This window comes from Abramis brama (assembly GCF_963993115.1).
Source record: "Abramis brama genome assembly, chromosome: 3".
Classification (NCBI taxonomy): domain Eukaryota; kingdom Metazoa; phylum Chordata; class Actinopteri; order Cypriniformes; family Leuciscidae; genus Abramis; species Abramis brama.
Window position 1 is genome coordinate 60,705,743 of NC_139965.1, and position 15,451 is coordinate 60,721,193.

At 38.4% G+C, this 15,451-nt stretch overlaps 1 protein-coding gene across 8 annotated transcripts in view; it reads left to right on the forward strand.

The window, feature by feature from the left end:
• Positions 1-11,573, forward strand: part of cbfa2t3 (CBFA2/RUNX1 partner transcriptional co-repressor 3) — a 66,272-nt gene extending 54,699 nt beyond the window's left edge. For 2 of the 8 annotated variants that reach the window (XM_084108662.1, XM_084108666.1), the window contains exons 9-12: positions 1,357-1,425; positions 2,958-3,011; positions 7,944-8,134; positions 9,732-11,573. In XM_084108662.1, the coding sequence (XP_083964788.1) occupies positions 1,357-1,425; positions 2,958-3,011; positions 7,944-8,134; positions 9,732-10,058 (641 nt within the window). In that variant the 3' untranslated portion in view covers positions 10,059-11,573. Of the gene's footprint in view, positions 1-1,356; positions 1,426-2,957; positions 3,012-7,943; positions 8,135-9,713 lie in introns of all 8 variants that reach the window. The other 6 variants (XM_084108665.1, XM_084108667.1, XM_084108663.1 and 3 more) reach the window with 4 other exon arrangements.
• Positions 11,574-15,451: the final 3,878 nt, after the last annotated feature.

Sequence of the window (15,451 nt, forward strand, 5' to 3'; positions counted from 1 at the left end):
AATAAATCAGGTGTCGGATAAGCGGGACATGTGCAGTACTCTAGGTTCCTGGGAATAGTCACTGTCCTAAGCAGGCATGACATAAAGTTCCCGGCAAAGTCATTTTTCTGTTGTCATTGAGAGCAAAAATCGTGCATGACTCTGCCAGTCACATGTTCAGTGTTTATAATACAGCGGTGAGGGACAGGGGATTTTCGCTGTGGAAGGGGCGAGCTAGTAGGGGTGCATCGGTTCAAATGGCTCACGGTTCGGTTTGTATCACGGTTTTAGGTTCACGGTTTCGGTATGGTTCGGTATGCGCTATGTTCAGGGAAAAGAGGCAAATAGAGCAAAGATACTAATAAAATAAACAGTGCTTTTCAGGTTTTTCAGGTCTAACATTAGTTTGTAAAATAACATAAAATAACTAAATGTAAAATAACATTGCATATTTGACTTTATAAATTAAATTTTAATCCTAATTAATGTTACAACAGCTATTCAATCCAGAGCTGTGAGTGATTTTCTTGTCTTTTGTTGTTTGATTAACATTATAAACACCGACAGCAGGAATATTAGGCATAATGCACGGATTCAATACGTCTTTCTCGACTGTATAAGTTCACTTAAGACATAACCGACTTTGTATGCTAGGATACTCATTAAGATGGACATGTTGACATCATTTTTGTGTGAATTTTCTGAATGTCGAATGTTCTCTTTCGCGTCTTGCTCTTCGATGTTTAAATTGGAAAAGGCTTAAATGAGTTTAGTTTAAACACAGATAGCAATGTGTGTTCAGATTTCGCCTGTGCTCGCGCGCTATCAACACCCGGGTGATGACGGCGTCATGACTGGTCATGTTTGAGCAAACGGCACTTGCATTGAACAAAGCTTACAAACAGTGACCGTTTTTGTTCATGTTTTTTGATTATCGCTGTTGTAATGTATAATTGGGGAGCCAGCATGTGCATCCATCGACTTATTACAGCATGTGCATCCATTATTATTTTCAACAAACCAGATTATAGATGCGTCATCAGATTTGAGATCAACCGCGGTGCAAGTGCGTGCCGAACCGCGGGTGGAGAACGGTACGGTTCGGATTTTTTTACCGAGAACTGTTACACTCCTACTACCTAATGCGATGATGACACAGAAATATAAACCAAGCAGCCAACAGAATTGTTGCTATTTGTTATTGCAGTCATTAGGGAATTGCTGCGTCACACTTGGTAAGGACATGGTTGTCAAGCTCCAAGAGCGTGTCATAATTTTAGATGATCGGCAGGGTTTTTTGGGACTGTCTATGGCTGATAAGAAGCTTTTCTCTCACCCCAGGAAAACTCAAATCGCTCTTTTGATGCTCTTTTACAGAAATCCACAGAGATTTCTTGCACCGGCCCCCTTCAGGATACCTTCCCGAGGAGATCTGGAGAAAGGCTGGTGAGTCAACTGGACAGAGCATCGACTTCCACACATGCACACCAATATATGACCCTGGACCACAAAACCAGTCACATGGGTCAATTTTTTGAAATTGAGATTTCTACATCACATGAAAGCTGAATAAATAAGATTTCCATTGACGTATGGTTTGTTAGGATAGGACAATATTTGGCCGAGATATGACTATTGAAAATCTGGAATCTGAGGGTGCAAAAAAAATCGAAACATTGAGAAAATCTCCTTTAAAGTTGTTCATTTATGTTGGCGATTGTGCTGCATTCACTCACAAAAATAAATGCTTTATATATTTACGGTAGGAATTTTACAAAATATCTTCATGGAACATGATCTTTACTTAATATCCTAATGATTTTTGGCATAAAAGAAAAATCGATCATTTTGACCCATACACTGTATTGTTGGCTTTTGCTACAAATATACCCGTGCGACTCGTGACTGGTTTTGTGGTCCAGGGTCACATATATGCCAACTGGCCTGCAGGGTCTCACAGCTGTAGTTATGCAAGGCCAGGAGGTCGTTGAATGTCATTAGTGTTCAGAGATCTCCATCTGTCACGGCCATGAAAGACAACTGCAGTTGAATCTGCAGTGATAATGCAGAAACCTGCGGTCAACAGCAGATCAGCACAGGCAGAGCCGACAAACGCGACCCGGCCCGGAGAGAGAGAGAGAATCAGGGTTTGTACAAGATGCTCAAAATGCTTGAAGTTCTTGAATTTGAATTTTTTGAAATTTAAGCAACCCTTGAAAACAGCCATATTTATGAAAAGGCACTAATTTAAGAAAGACAATATATGTTTAATTTTAATCGCTAAACAATCTTTTCACTCAAAATTAACGCTGCAGTCCGTCTGATATAGATATCGAGGCATTTCTCATGGCTATGAGCGTGATATTTCTCATAAATATTCAAGTATATGATACAGCTTTTGTTATTCAGGTCAATCATATATTGTCATCTTATCCTTCAATGGTTAAAGTTACCAGTCATTGCACTTTATTTGTACCATTTTGTTTTATTGGTTTATTTTTTGTTTATCTATTTACCTTCTTCTTCTTTTTTAGAATATTAAAGATATTGTTTTATAAGTGAGATCTCTGATTGTAGTCCTTGAAAAAAAACAATAAAGTAGTGCTTGAAAAGTCCTTGTAAGTTCATTTTACAGTATCTGTACGAACCCTGAAGAAAGGAGAGTGAGGGGAAACACGGCCGGATTGTTCTTGGATTAATCTGTTTTATTATAAAATATTAAGGGGGCTGTACACAAGCCTGGTTGGCCATAAAGGTCACACATAATACTGATGAGATCAGCCAGAGCACAGGTGGTGTCACTTGCCCAAAGGTCAGAGGTCAAAGGGCACTTATTAATTGTGACCCACACCAGTAACATTACAGCTGAGTAAAATCAATATGCCATTACTAATTTATTAAACTGCTGTTGTCTGCAAATCTTAGCTGCATTTTCACTGTGACAAAATCCCTTTTAACTGCAGTTGTTTTTCATGCAGGTTCTACAAGTATCCCACTCTCGCCAGCATTAAAGCAACTTCAGAACAAACAGGGTGAGTAACGGCACCCGTATTACACCTGTACTATACACTGTTTTTTTTAACATTTTATTGCATAGATGGCCCCTGAAGACTTAAAGGGGTGGTATAATGCCCTTTTCACAAGATGTAAAATAAGTCTCTGATGTCCCCAGAGTGTGTGCGTGAAGTTTTAGCTCAAAATACCCCACAGATATTTGATATAAAATTGTCACTTTTTGAGGGTGAGCAAAAACCCGTTTTTGTGTCTGTCCCTTTAAATGCAAATGAGCTGCTGCTCCCGGCACAGGGGGCGGAGCTTCAACAGCTCATGTGACACGCACTGAACATTACAAAAACGTTTAGCTTTTATGTTCAAACCCGAGTCAGATAAAGATGGAGAGACTCAAGAAGAAGTGACAACATGTAGAAGCAACATTTCTGAATGGTTAGTTGATGAATTGGTGTTGCTGATGTGGAGTTAACTATTTTCTAGTCATTGATTAGCATATTCTGTCTTGATAATCTATAAATCGTGTTCAGGGGGTGGGGTTTATGTAAATTTTAGTGATGTCACTAACCCGGAAGGAATGTGGTGTAGTCTCTACCAGCCGTTTGTTGTAGTCCTTAAAAGTGATTTTTGTAAAAGCAAATATCTCCCTTTGCTTTGAACTTTGAGCGTTGTAACTTTGCAGATGTTGTTTATGCTCAAACAGCAACATTACACACTAACTAAAGTTAGAAAAGTCAAATCATAATCAACCACTCCTTTAATGGAGCTCTCTCAGGTGTTCCTCCTAAAATCTCTCATCCAAACAAATGAGTCTTGGAAGAATTCGATGAAAAATGTTTGAGATGTTTGATGGCTGGATGGCAAATCTGACCATAGTTTGAAGTATTAACAGGCCTTTTCTGAAAATTCCAGAGGTAAACTGAAAACTGAGGTTACTAGGATTTCATAAACTGGTAACTCAGGTAAAAATAAAGTCTGGGAGAAATAATTGAGATATTAAAGGCTTGTCAGAATTAATTTTCTTACCTGTGAGTGTCTAGATTTTGATGTCCTTCTGCCTTTGAGGCCTGAAACTGAAATGAAGACAAGAGAATAGTAGAAAGAGAAAAACCTTGAAAACTGACATATCCCTGTGGGATTAAAATGTTAATATTGCCGCCCCATGGTTTCCATTATGTGCCAATTGCTTTAGCATCTGCTCCCAAGTCTCCTTGATAAAAATTAATTAAATTTGCAAACTAATTTTAGTGGTGCATGCTCCGAGTCTGATTAAGCCGTCTAGTGTTTTCAAAGATACTGAGAAATTGGCGAGAACCAAAAAGATGATGAAGAGAAAAGCAAAGAAGTGAAGAATGAATGCATGAAAAAAAAAATGAGGCGATGTGTGTGGGAGGTGCGGAGGGAACAAACTGAATACTAACTAGCTTTCCAGCTGAGACAGTAGTGATGTAGATTTGAGAACACACACACACACACACACACACACAGTCAGTCAGTAGCCTGAGGCAGAACTCTATAGAGAATTGAATGGAGGGTGTGTTATGACAGATATTTATGATCACAACCAGCTTTCTAGAGTAAACACACTATGGTGCAAAGATTGTAGTGTGTGTGTGTGTGTGTACCCCCTGCAGCAGTAAACACATGCACTAACAGAACACACAATATCCTGACAGATTCTGAAATCATCCACATACTCTCTAAACCCCATAACCCCACAGAACAGTAGTTTTGACAACAAGTTATTGACAAGAACTTTTTTCCTCACCAGCCACTGTGGTTTTCCAAAGTTACTAGCAACTCAGCATTTTCACTGGCCATAATTTTGACATCGATACAATGGGGAAAAACTGCTATATAGATATTCATAATATTATCTCATAATTTGGCAGCAGGTTTATTAGGCTGCTGTCACTTTAAGAGCGGACGCATGGATCCATTATACTGTTACACATGCGTTTTATTTCTCAACTGTTCATGTTCACTTAAAACAGAACTGACTGTGTTTACGTGAATATTCCTCAAGACCGGTATTTTGACATTATTTTGTGTGTATTTGACTGTTTAAGTGCAATAAACAGCGATAAAGAGCTCAATGTGGTTCTGAGAGGCGGCTTTATGTGCCGCACTTTTGGGTTTGAGCACAAAATCTGCAGGAACGAGTAAAATTATGCGCAATCCCTCGCCGAAATTCAAGCCCTGTAACACCAACAATATTCATCCAGAGCAAATGAAAGGAGTGAGTGAGGAGAGGCGGGTTTGTGTGTCTCTCGCTGTCAGAGAGAGAGAGAGAGAGAGAGAGAGAGAGAGAGAGAGAGAGAGAGAGAGACGCTGGTATCGTGTGTTTTTGTTTTGGAAACATTTCAGATTTTTCAATATTGATATGTATAGAAAAATCTATATTTTTGAAAAATACTACATTGCACTTAGTTTATTATTTCACATTTTTTACGCTTGTCAGTGCAATCTGTGCTTGCTTTTTCACCAAATGATACAATTCTGCATTGGGTTTCTGCCCAAACAGAGGCTCTCTGAAGGCAGCATGTGTGTCTGCTACTGTTTGGATCCTCCTCACATTGGGAATGTGCCTTAAAATGTGGTTTAGGTCACCGAGCTCACTAGCTTTCAGAGCGTATGCTAAATGTTCACATTAAAAAGGTTAAGGAAAGACACTGCAGCACAAGGACCCCTAATGTTAAGACACTCTCACACCTGCATGTCCTGAAAACACACACACACACACGTCTGGTTCACTATCTTTGTGGGGACTCTCCATAGACTTAATGGTTTTTATACTGTGCAAACTGTATATTCTATCTCCTTACACTAACCCTACCCCTAAACCTACCCATCACACACACACACGCACACTAAACCTACCCCTAAACCTACCCATCACAGAAAACTTTCTGCATTTTTACATTTACAAAAACTCATTCTGTATGATTTATAAGCTTGTTTAGCCATGAGGACCTCAATTTAGGTCCCCACTGTGAGTCCCCATGAGTCTGTGTGCATTCAGGTTGAAGTCCCCACCGGGATAGAAAAACATGAACACACACACACACACACACACAAAATCAATGGCATTTGTGGAACAAGTCATCCTGGTTATCCACTTAGTGAAAAATATGAAATATTGGTAACACTTTACAATAAGGTTCATTAGTTAACATTTAGTTAATGTATTAACTAACATGAACTGACAATGAGCAATACATTTTTTACAGTATTAATCTTTGTTAATGTTAGTTAATAATAATACAGCTGTTAGTTCACAGTGCATTAACTAATGTTAACAAACACAACCTTTGATTTTAATAACGTATTAGTACATGTTACAATTAATATTAACTAAGATTAATAAATGCTGAAGAAGTATTGTTCATTCTTAGTTCATGTTAAATAATGTATGGGTAGTTAACCAATGAACCCTAATGTAAAGTGTTACCAAAATACTTAATCATTTATTGTTAGGTAAATAGGCAAGCTTGTGAAGAACCGTTCAGCCTATCAACACTGGAAATAATTGTAAACACTGTCGTTCGGGATCAATTATTAATAGCTAATTTTTCTGACAGAATGTTTTAAATCTTGGATGATGTACATCTGTTCGGAGAGATGAACAAGCTGAAAGCTTCGAGAGCCTCAATAAAGGATGTTGAGAGGATCTACAGGGACAATGTCTTATTTTTTCCTCTTGATATTCTTCATTTTCACAAACTCTGACAACATGCACCAATGCTACATTTTCTAAATGTCATAATCATGATAACAAACAAGTATTCATTACTTCAATGAGCTCATTGTTTCTGCATTAAATTATTACATTGTTTAAATTAATACCTTTTTCGCTAACTGTGATTTTGTATATGTACATTTCTGAAATACATAACTGACACCGTGTCCTCACTACACGCGACGCGCGATAAAATGCCTCTGATGATTAATGATAATCTCAGTTACTGTTTATGTGCTTTATTTAATGTTAAAAGCATGTAATGTGACTTTGAATATCATTTAGTGCTCCAGCTTTGTAGCTGTAAAAGCAACAAGCCCCTCAGATCTTGAAATTTATCTTGTTCAAACTGTGAACAAACAAGTGTATTCTTTAACAAAGATTGTTTTAGTAACTCAGTATGTATTTTTAATAACGTTTAAAGGGGTGGTATAATGCCCTTTTCACAAGATGTAAAATAAGTCTCTGATGTCCCCAGAGTGTGTGTGTGAAGATTTAGCTCAAAATACCCCACAGATATTTTTATATAACATGTTAAAATTGTCACTTTTTGAGGGTGAGCAAAAACGCACCGTTTGTGTGTGTGTCCCTTTAAATGCAAATGAGCTGCTGCTCCCGGCACAGGGGGCGGAGTTTCAAGAGCTCATGTCCTTTTACCTCACACACACATGCACTGAAAATTTCAAAATCTTTTAGCTTTTATGTTCAAACCGGAGTCGGACAAAGATGGAGAGACTCAAGAAGAAGTGACAACATGTAGAACAGGACATTTCTGAATGCATAGTTGACGAATTTATGTTGCTGATGTGGAGTTAACTATCATCTAGTCATTGATTAGCATATTCTGTCATGATTTAACTAACTTAAGTTAAAAAAGTGAAATCATAATCAACTACCCCTTTAAATGGTGTAATATTTGTGAATTTGATTATGTACTACCGTGAGACTCCGCCCACACGCTGTTCTGATTGGCTATGGGTTTTGATTGATTTTGACGCATTAGGACACGGTGTTAGACAGTTTCCTCTGATAACAGATCACTGTGAATTGTAATGTGGACTCGTGCACTTTCTCTAAAGCTGCTTTGAAACGATGTGTATTGTGAAAAGCGCTATACAAATAATCATGAATTGAATTTTCAGAGGCAGTGAATGAAGTGAAGAGGCTGTTGAGAGGATCCACAGGGATAATGTCTTGTTTTCTTCCTCATTTCCAGAGGAGGCAGTGAACGAGGTGAAGAGGCAGGCCATGTCGGAGCTGCAGAAAGCGGTGTCGGACGCAGAGAGAAAAGCTCACGAGATGATCTCGGCTGAGCGATCGAAGATGGAGAGAGCCCTGGCCGAGGCCAAGCGACAGGCCTCCGAGGACGCACTGACCGTCATCAACCAGCAGGAGGACTCCAGCGAAGTGAGTAACAAACACATGACCCGCGGTCGGGGGAAAATTCCCATTCTATCTTATACCGATTTGCATTAGGGGTGTCACAATATATCGTGTCATAATATATCGCAATACAAAAATGCAACAATATGTATTTTGGATAGTGACAATATGAATTGTGAAAAGTTCACCCAAAATAAAAATTACTGTGTGAGAAAAAATTCAAGTTTTCTGAGTCTTAGTGTCAGTACTACAATAAACTACTATATATAATGTTGAATATAATGTATAATAATGCAATGGGGAATATTTGTGGGTCCTGATAATGCCAAATGTCTTGTTACCAGTATAAAGTGCCTACATTATATTAAATAAATCTAGTCAGTGAAAGAGTTCAAGCTTATTAGTCTAAAATAATTCTGTATTTTCAGCTTCAGAATCATGAATATTGTTATTCTGGTGTCTCTATTGTCCTGTGCTTTGGGTTTCAGCACCAAGTCCAATAATATTCATTTACACACCAATGTAATATCAAATTTAGCATTTTAATCAACAGTAAAACAAATTGTGAAACTTTTATCATATGTCTTTGAGTATCGCAATAATATCGTATCGTGAGTTCAGTATCGTGATATGTGTCGAGTCGTGACACGAGGGCATCGATACACCCATAATTTGCATCGATTCACAAATTTCAAAAATTGATTTTCTAAAGAGTTACACTTCTTTAACTTTGCAGCACTACTTAAAGTCAATTAAAGTTATTGACGTTAATCACAATAAGCCACGAACAAGGACTGAATGCAGTTCGCAAAAGTGATTTTCTCTTTCTCTTTTGTTGTTTGATTAATATTGTTGATACAAAAACCTGCGTGTGCATTAGGCTGCTGTCACTTTAAGACGAATGCACAGATCCAATATAATGATACGCATCCATTTTCTTTCTCAATTGTTTACAATGCATAACCAACTGTGTTTCTGAGGATACCCGAAAAATAGTGGAGGGACTTGTTTTTTAGGAGGATGGTTATGTAAAAATAGTCACACTTGTGCTCCTCGCGGTCAAATTTTTTTTGAGATATCAAGCTCAACTTTGGAACACAACTTGTTTAGATTTATGGCTTTGATTTTCTCAGTTTAAAAGTAAAACAGGTTTTTGAAAATACATATTTCATATCAAAATTGAAAATAGTATTTTCGCACATTTTTCAAAACAATAAACGTAAAATTATGCAACTTTTTTTCACTTCAGCAATAATCTGCCAAGTGTCATCATTGAAAAGAGATTCTTCAGTCTGTTGCTCTGAAGCATTCAAGATTTACAACACTTTAAGTTGGAAATTTAATTTTCAGAGGTCTATGCTCAAAAAGTGATTATAAATACAGAGTAAATATAATTTAGTGGCATAAAATCCCCTATAATTACAATATATTAAATAAAAAAACATTATCGAACTAAAATATAGTACATTAATTTAATTTTTAAAAAAACAAGAAAACACATTTCTGTCATTTTTGACTGACATGCGAAAAGCACCAGAGGGTTAAATACATTGTTTCATCATGGCATAAATATGAGCACTTATTGGTTTGTAAATAATCACAGTCCGTGTCTGTCCCGCAGAGCTGCTGGAACTGCGGTCGCAAGGCTAGCGAGACGTGCAGCGGATGCAACACCGCGCGCTACTGCGGCTCGTTCTGCCAGCACAAGGACTGGGAGAAGCACCATCACGTGTGCAGTCAGGGCTTGACCGGGAGCAGCGTCGTGCCGATCGGGACGCCGTCCTCCACCTCATCATCATCATCATCATCCAGTGTCCCGCCCACTCGCTCCGAGAGCACTCCTCCAGGCCCGCTTTCCAGCGCCAGTCCTAAAGACGCGAGCTCATGTAGTGTTTCTCGCTCAACCACTCCTGCAACACCCGCTCTGATGGATTCCTCGTCCCGTTGACTGATGAACCCTGAATCCTGAACCACGTCTACTAGTGTTGTCAGAAGTACTGGTACCAAGTCGGTACTGAAATTTAAAAAATGTGACGCTCTGAGTGCAACCGTAAACACCTCTGATTGGCCACTGTGTTCATGAGCTCATCGGATATGTCTGTGATTGGCTACAATGGTCAACGCACGTGAGCGAGAGCTTTTAAACGCTCGCGTGTGTCATTACATTAGAATAATAATATACGCAAGAGCGTCACTGATGTATATTTACAACATGTTTTTGAAGCGCTGATCATTGTAGCCAATCACAGACATATCTGATGAGCTCGTGAACACAACAGCCAATCAGAGGTGATTACGATTCTGCTCAAAGCATCACATTTTTTAAATTTCAGGACCGACTTGGTACCGAAGTCTGTATTTTGACAACGCCAACGTCTACTGCTGCTACAGCATCTTTCATCCAAAACTAGCTGAGGACCCTCCAGCATACTCCGCCCCTAGTGATGAACCTGGCTTTCACGTCTACGTTAAGCTCTTGTGTTCCTCAAATCTCCAAAAAAGCTCAGATTCCTTCGCAAAAAGGTCTACTGTGCTAAATTCAACATGAGCGGGGAAAGCCAGGGAACAGTTACACGTGTGTATTCATGTTTTAAGACATTGCCTCAACACCCTTTAAGTGAGGTTTGCTCTGTGAGAACTGGAGTGGCAGGAGGGACTCGCACTACCAGTCCAAAGTTTCGGATCGGTAAGATTTTTAATGTTTTTAAAATACGTTTAAAACAGCAATATTGTTAAATATTATGAGAATTTAAAAACGGCTGTTTTAATGTGAATATTAATACTGTGATCAAAGCTGAATGTTCAGCATCATTACTCCAGTCTTCAGTGTCACATGATCCTTCAGAAATCATTCTAATATGATGATTTGATGCTCAAGAAACATTTATGATTATTATCAGTGTTGAAAAGAGTTGTGGACAAAAGCTTTCCATTTCAGGGAAATGCTGTTCTTTGAAACTTTCTATTCATTAAAGAATCCTGAAATAAAAATTTAAACAACTGTTTTCAACACTGATAATCATAAGAAATGTTTCTTGAGCAGCAAATCATCATATTAGAGTGATTTCTGAAGGATCATGTGACACTGAAGACTGGAGTAATGAACGACTGGAGGAAACAGCTGTTTTTAAATTGTAATAATATTTTTTTTAATCAAATAAATTGGTGAGCAGAAAAAAACTTCTTTTAAAAACATTAAAATTCTTACCGATCCAAAACGTTTGCCTGGTTGTGTATGTAGTGTGGATTCCTCTAAACAGAAAGCTTCCACCACAGAGCAACTTCCTCACAACATTGCATTTCATTTTTTTGGCTTTAATTAAAACAAAAGAAACGTTCAAAAATCCAAAAGAAATAATAATAATAATAAGAAGAACCTGTTAACTACCTTGCTAGCGAGCCAAGAAAATCTACACCAGACTCACCTCTCTGTACTGACGTGAACCCAAATGAATTCTAAGTGAAAAAAAGAAAAGAAAGAAAATGATCCAAACCTTTTTATTACACTGCCAAAGTTACGAAGAAGCACTCATCTTGTAACCAAACGCAAACAACTTCACCTCCTCCTCCTCCGCAGAAACTGAACAAACAGTGACTAGAAACTCAGATCTTGAGGAACGCAAACTTTAGCCCGGATTCATCTCCGGGTCAATGGAGCGACGCTTAAAAGCACGGAGAGAAATGACACGAAAAGGAAAGAAAAGGCGAGGATTAGCAAACGAAAAAGACAAAAGGAAAGACGAACGGGAACGGCAACGGAACTGCCAAAAAACCTCAACGGATTGTACACTAAGAATGAGCCTTTTCTTCTGAAACATTTGCGTTTGCTGAGACATTTTTTTTGTTGTACGATTTCACTCGTTTTCCAAAGCATGACTTTAGAGACTGGCGTAGACTTGGTTCTCTTTTCTCTCGCTCTTTCTACCTCCCCCCCTATATATGCTCATCCCTTTTGTCTCCTGACAGAAGCTCAAATCCACGAAGGGATCAAACGTTGCTTGTAGATATTACCTTGTTTCTTGGATGTCTCTGTCTTCGATTTCTGCTTGTGTGCGTTCTCCGAATTCGGGACGCCATTTTTTTTTTTTTTGTCTTCTTTTAGGTTTCAGCCGAACATTGGACAGAAAAAGACACTCTTTTAACGGGAGAGAAGCTGTGTTGTACCTATTTGTTGGATTTGTTGTATCAATATTGATGATGAGAATCCTCATGTGGAATATTTTATATTGCTCGCATTGTAAGACAGTGAGAGAACGGAGGTGCAATATGGAAAGAGAATTCAGCTACTGAATTGAACCTCAGAAAAACGGCCCTTAGGGTACCTTATAATATAAATATACATATAAATATATCTAAAAATTACCATGGTAAATTAATGTGAATGTACATAGTATTTAAAAAAAGAGGTCCAAAAATGAGTTTGCCAAATAACAGAAACCTTTAAAGTATAATGTCTAGAATTTAATTTCTCTCCATTTAATCTTTTCTGTCTTGAATGATCATTTTACAACGTGTGTTGGAGGGAAAGGTGTTGACATCACGGATTTTGCTGATGGGCGAGACGCTTTCACAGCCGTAAGCGCGTCGACGAGAACGGCATCGCTTCAACGACACGCCAAAACCACTATAGACTGACCTGGCGAGTTCCCAAACTGGGATTTTAGGAGGAAAACCACTAGAATATGTGTGAAACATTGCCATCCTTTGGGCCAAAGTGTCACTGCAGTGGTTCAGTGTGTAACTTTGCACACACAACACACACATGCATGCACATACAATCACAAAACCAACACTATGATGGTTCTCAACTGGTACCAAGCTTTTTTTACTCGTGATCCATCCGACGTAGTACCAAACATAACATTGCAGTCTGGAAAACATCAACAGAAGAGCTGTGTGCACTGAGCAACATGTTTGTTAAAGGTCAAAAATAGCCCTGTTTACAGCCTTTGTTTTGGTCAATTTCTGATTTATAATGGCGTACCTTTGATACGGACCAAACTTGAAAGTCCTATTTGTTGCTCCATCTATTTTGGCGTTGCTTTAGGTTTAATTTATCACATTTCTAAAGTAATATATGAACTCACCCTGAAAATATCAGCAACACATGACCCCAAACCAGTGGATACTAAAACACCAGTCTGATGAAGTAGGTGTCTCTCTCTCTTTCTCTCTCCCTCCATTTTGAGGATTTTTTTAGGGCTCTTTGCCTACTAGCTACCTCCTGTTAACAAACCCAAATCAAACCACTAGCAGACATGCAGATCGAGCAAACCTGGGGTGTGTTTCCCGTCAACGCCGTACGATCTATCGTTGAAGAAATCAACTAGCTATTCACGATCGTTTCCCGAAACCATATTGTCGCAAATTGGTCGTTCAACCACGCTGGTTAATGATGTCACGCAGGTGTTGGAGTAATAACTACTGTTAATGAATCTGTTTGAGATTGAATTAATGCTAGATGTTTCTCTATAAATTACAGATATGCATCTGAGGACTATTTCTCATTTTTCTCAGTTATTTTGCTTTATTTCCAGATTCAGTCATCGGCTCGTTCTCATGTAGAGCTCGTTCACACATGCGCATCTTCAATAAACTACGCTTTAAATCTCTTGGCAAACTAAGATGTAAATGATATTTGTATGTATCCTAAATAAAAGATACAGATTCTACTGAATATCAGTTTGCTTATTTTGCTCAAGATCTGGATTTATTGAGTCCACATGTCATGCAAACATGAAACTCTGCTTCTAACCGCAGATCGAGAGTGACAAACACACAACTTTGCGATGCTGTTTGCGAACGTTCGTTGGAACGATGGTTTCGGTAAACACGACTCGTTGAACTGCTGATAACGATGAACGTTAGTTGGCTAACTATGCTTTCGGGAAACACACCTCATGACGTTTCAGAATAGAAATCAACTATCCTCAAGGGTGTGATAGACTTACATTCATATGTCTGTGCCATTAAATAGATGTTATTATTGAGCTAGCTAGCTATAGCTAAACATCGACGACAAGATTCTCTTCAAAACGAACTGACTTTAGTTCACCAGACTGTAGAAAACAATGAAAAAATTAGTCTTAGAATTGTTGAAGTTGTACTTGCTTGGAATGTTTCGAGCCCCTGTACATAAACATATCTCATAAATATCCAAAATGATAAAAGCACAGACCAAAGCATAACCGCACACCCATAAAAAAGCAGACGGAAACATGGGTGACCGACTATTCCCATAAACCAAAGTGTACACAAATGGCCATGTTGAAAGCACAAGATAAACCGTAAAAACAAAAGCGTCCAAAGCATCAGATGACAACCTTCCTCAAAAAGATTTCATTGTGGGAATGAATGCATGAGTGTGAGTTAGAGATACTTTCTATTAATGATTTTTTATTTTTTTTGCTAAGGGACTTACTTGAATCTCCAGAGCTTTAAAATAACAAAGTTACGATAAACTCATTTCGAGCTTTTGCATTGTCTGCTATAGTCCAGAACTCATGCAAGCATACTGTGTGTTTGCAATATTATTATTTTTTGGCCATTCTGTTCTATAACCAAAACAAGAGCATGCAAATGCATCTTTACACTGTGTACTGTAATTCTGCTGTCATTCGGCACATCGAAAGGCCCTCGTTCTCAAAACAAATCTCCTGATTCGGTCAGCATTTGGCCTTGTCAGGGGAGACGAGTTCAAAGGTTGACATCGAGAGAGAGAGAGAGAGAGAGAGAGAGAGAGAGAGAGAAACGACATCCTACACATTCAGCAAAGTAAAATGTTTTTTTTTTTAAAGGGTTTGTCAAGTAGTCTGGGAAAAAAACAGCTTAAAAGACCATTTTAATGTACATCACTAATGTTGTCCAGCCTCACTAATGCTTTATTTTGTAATTTATAACATCCACTAAGGCTAACAGCAAAAAGTGTAACGTTTTTTTTCAGAATCAGAAACCAGGCAAGGCTGTAGTAGTAGAAACCTTACACTACTGTAAAACTGAACATTGAACATGCGATGCACATGATAAACGCCATAACAGCAAGATTCATATTTCTGTACTAGCAACGGCTTGGTTTGATACATTGATGATTATACTGTACTGTGCAATACATCATTACAGAAGAAGGCATTGATTCAGTCGGAAAGGTTGGAGTGTTAAAATGTTTTCTTGTTTTCTCTTTCAAGGTCCTGTTATCATTCTCTAGATGATGTGAACTGTGCCAGGAGAGTTTTATTTATTTATTTCTTGCATGCTCTTTTCCCCCACTTTTGCAATTCCCTCGCCCTCTCTTACTGTGCGCTTTGTTGGACATGTGACGCTGTAAACATTCTAAATCAGGTT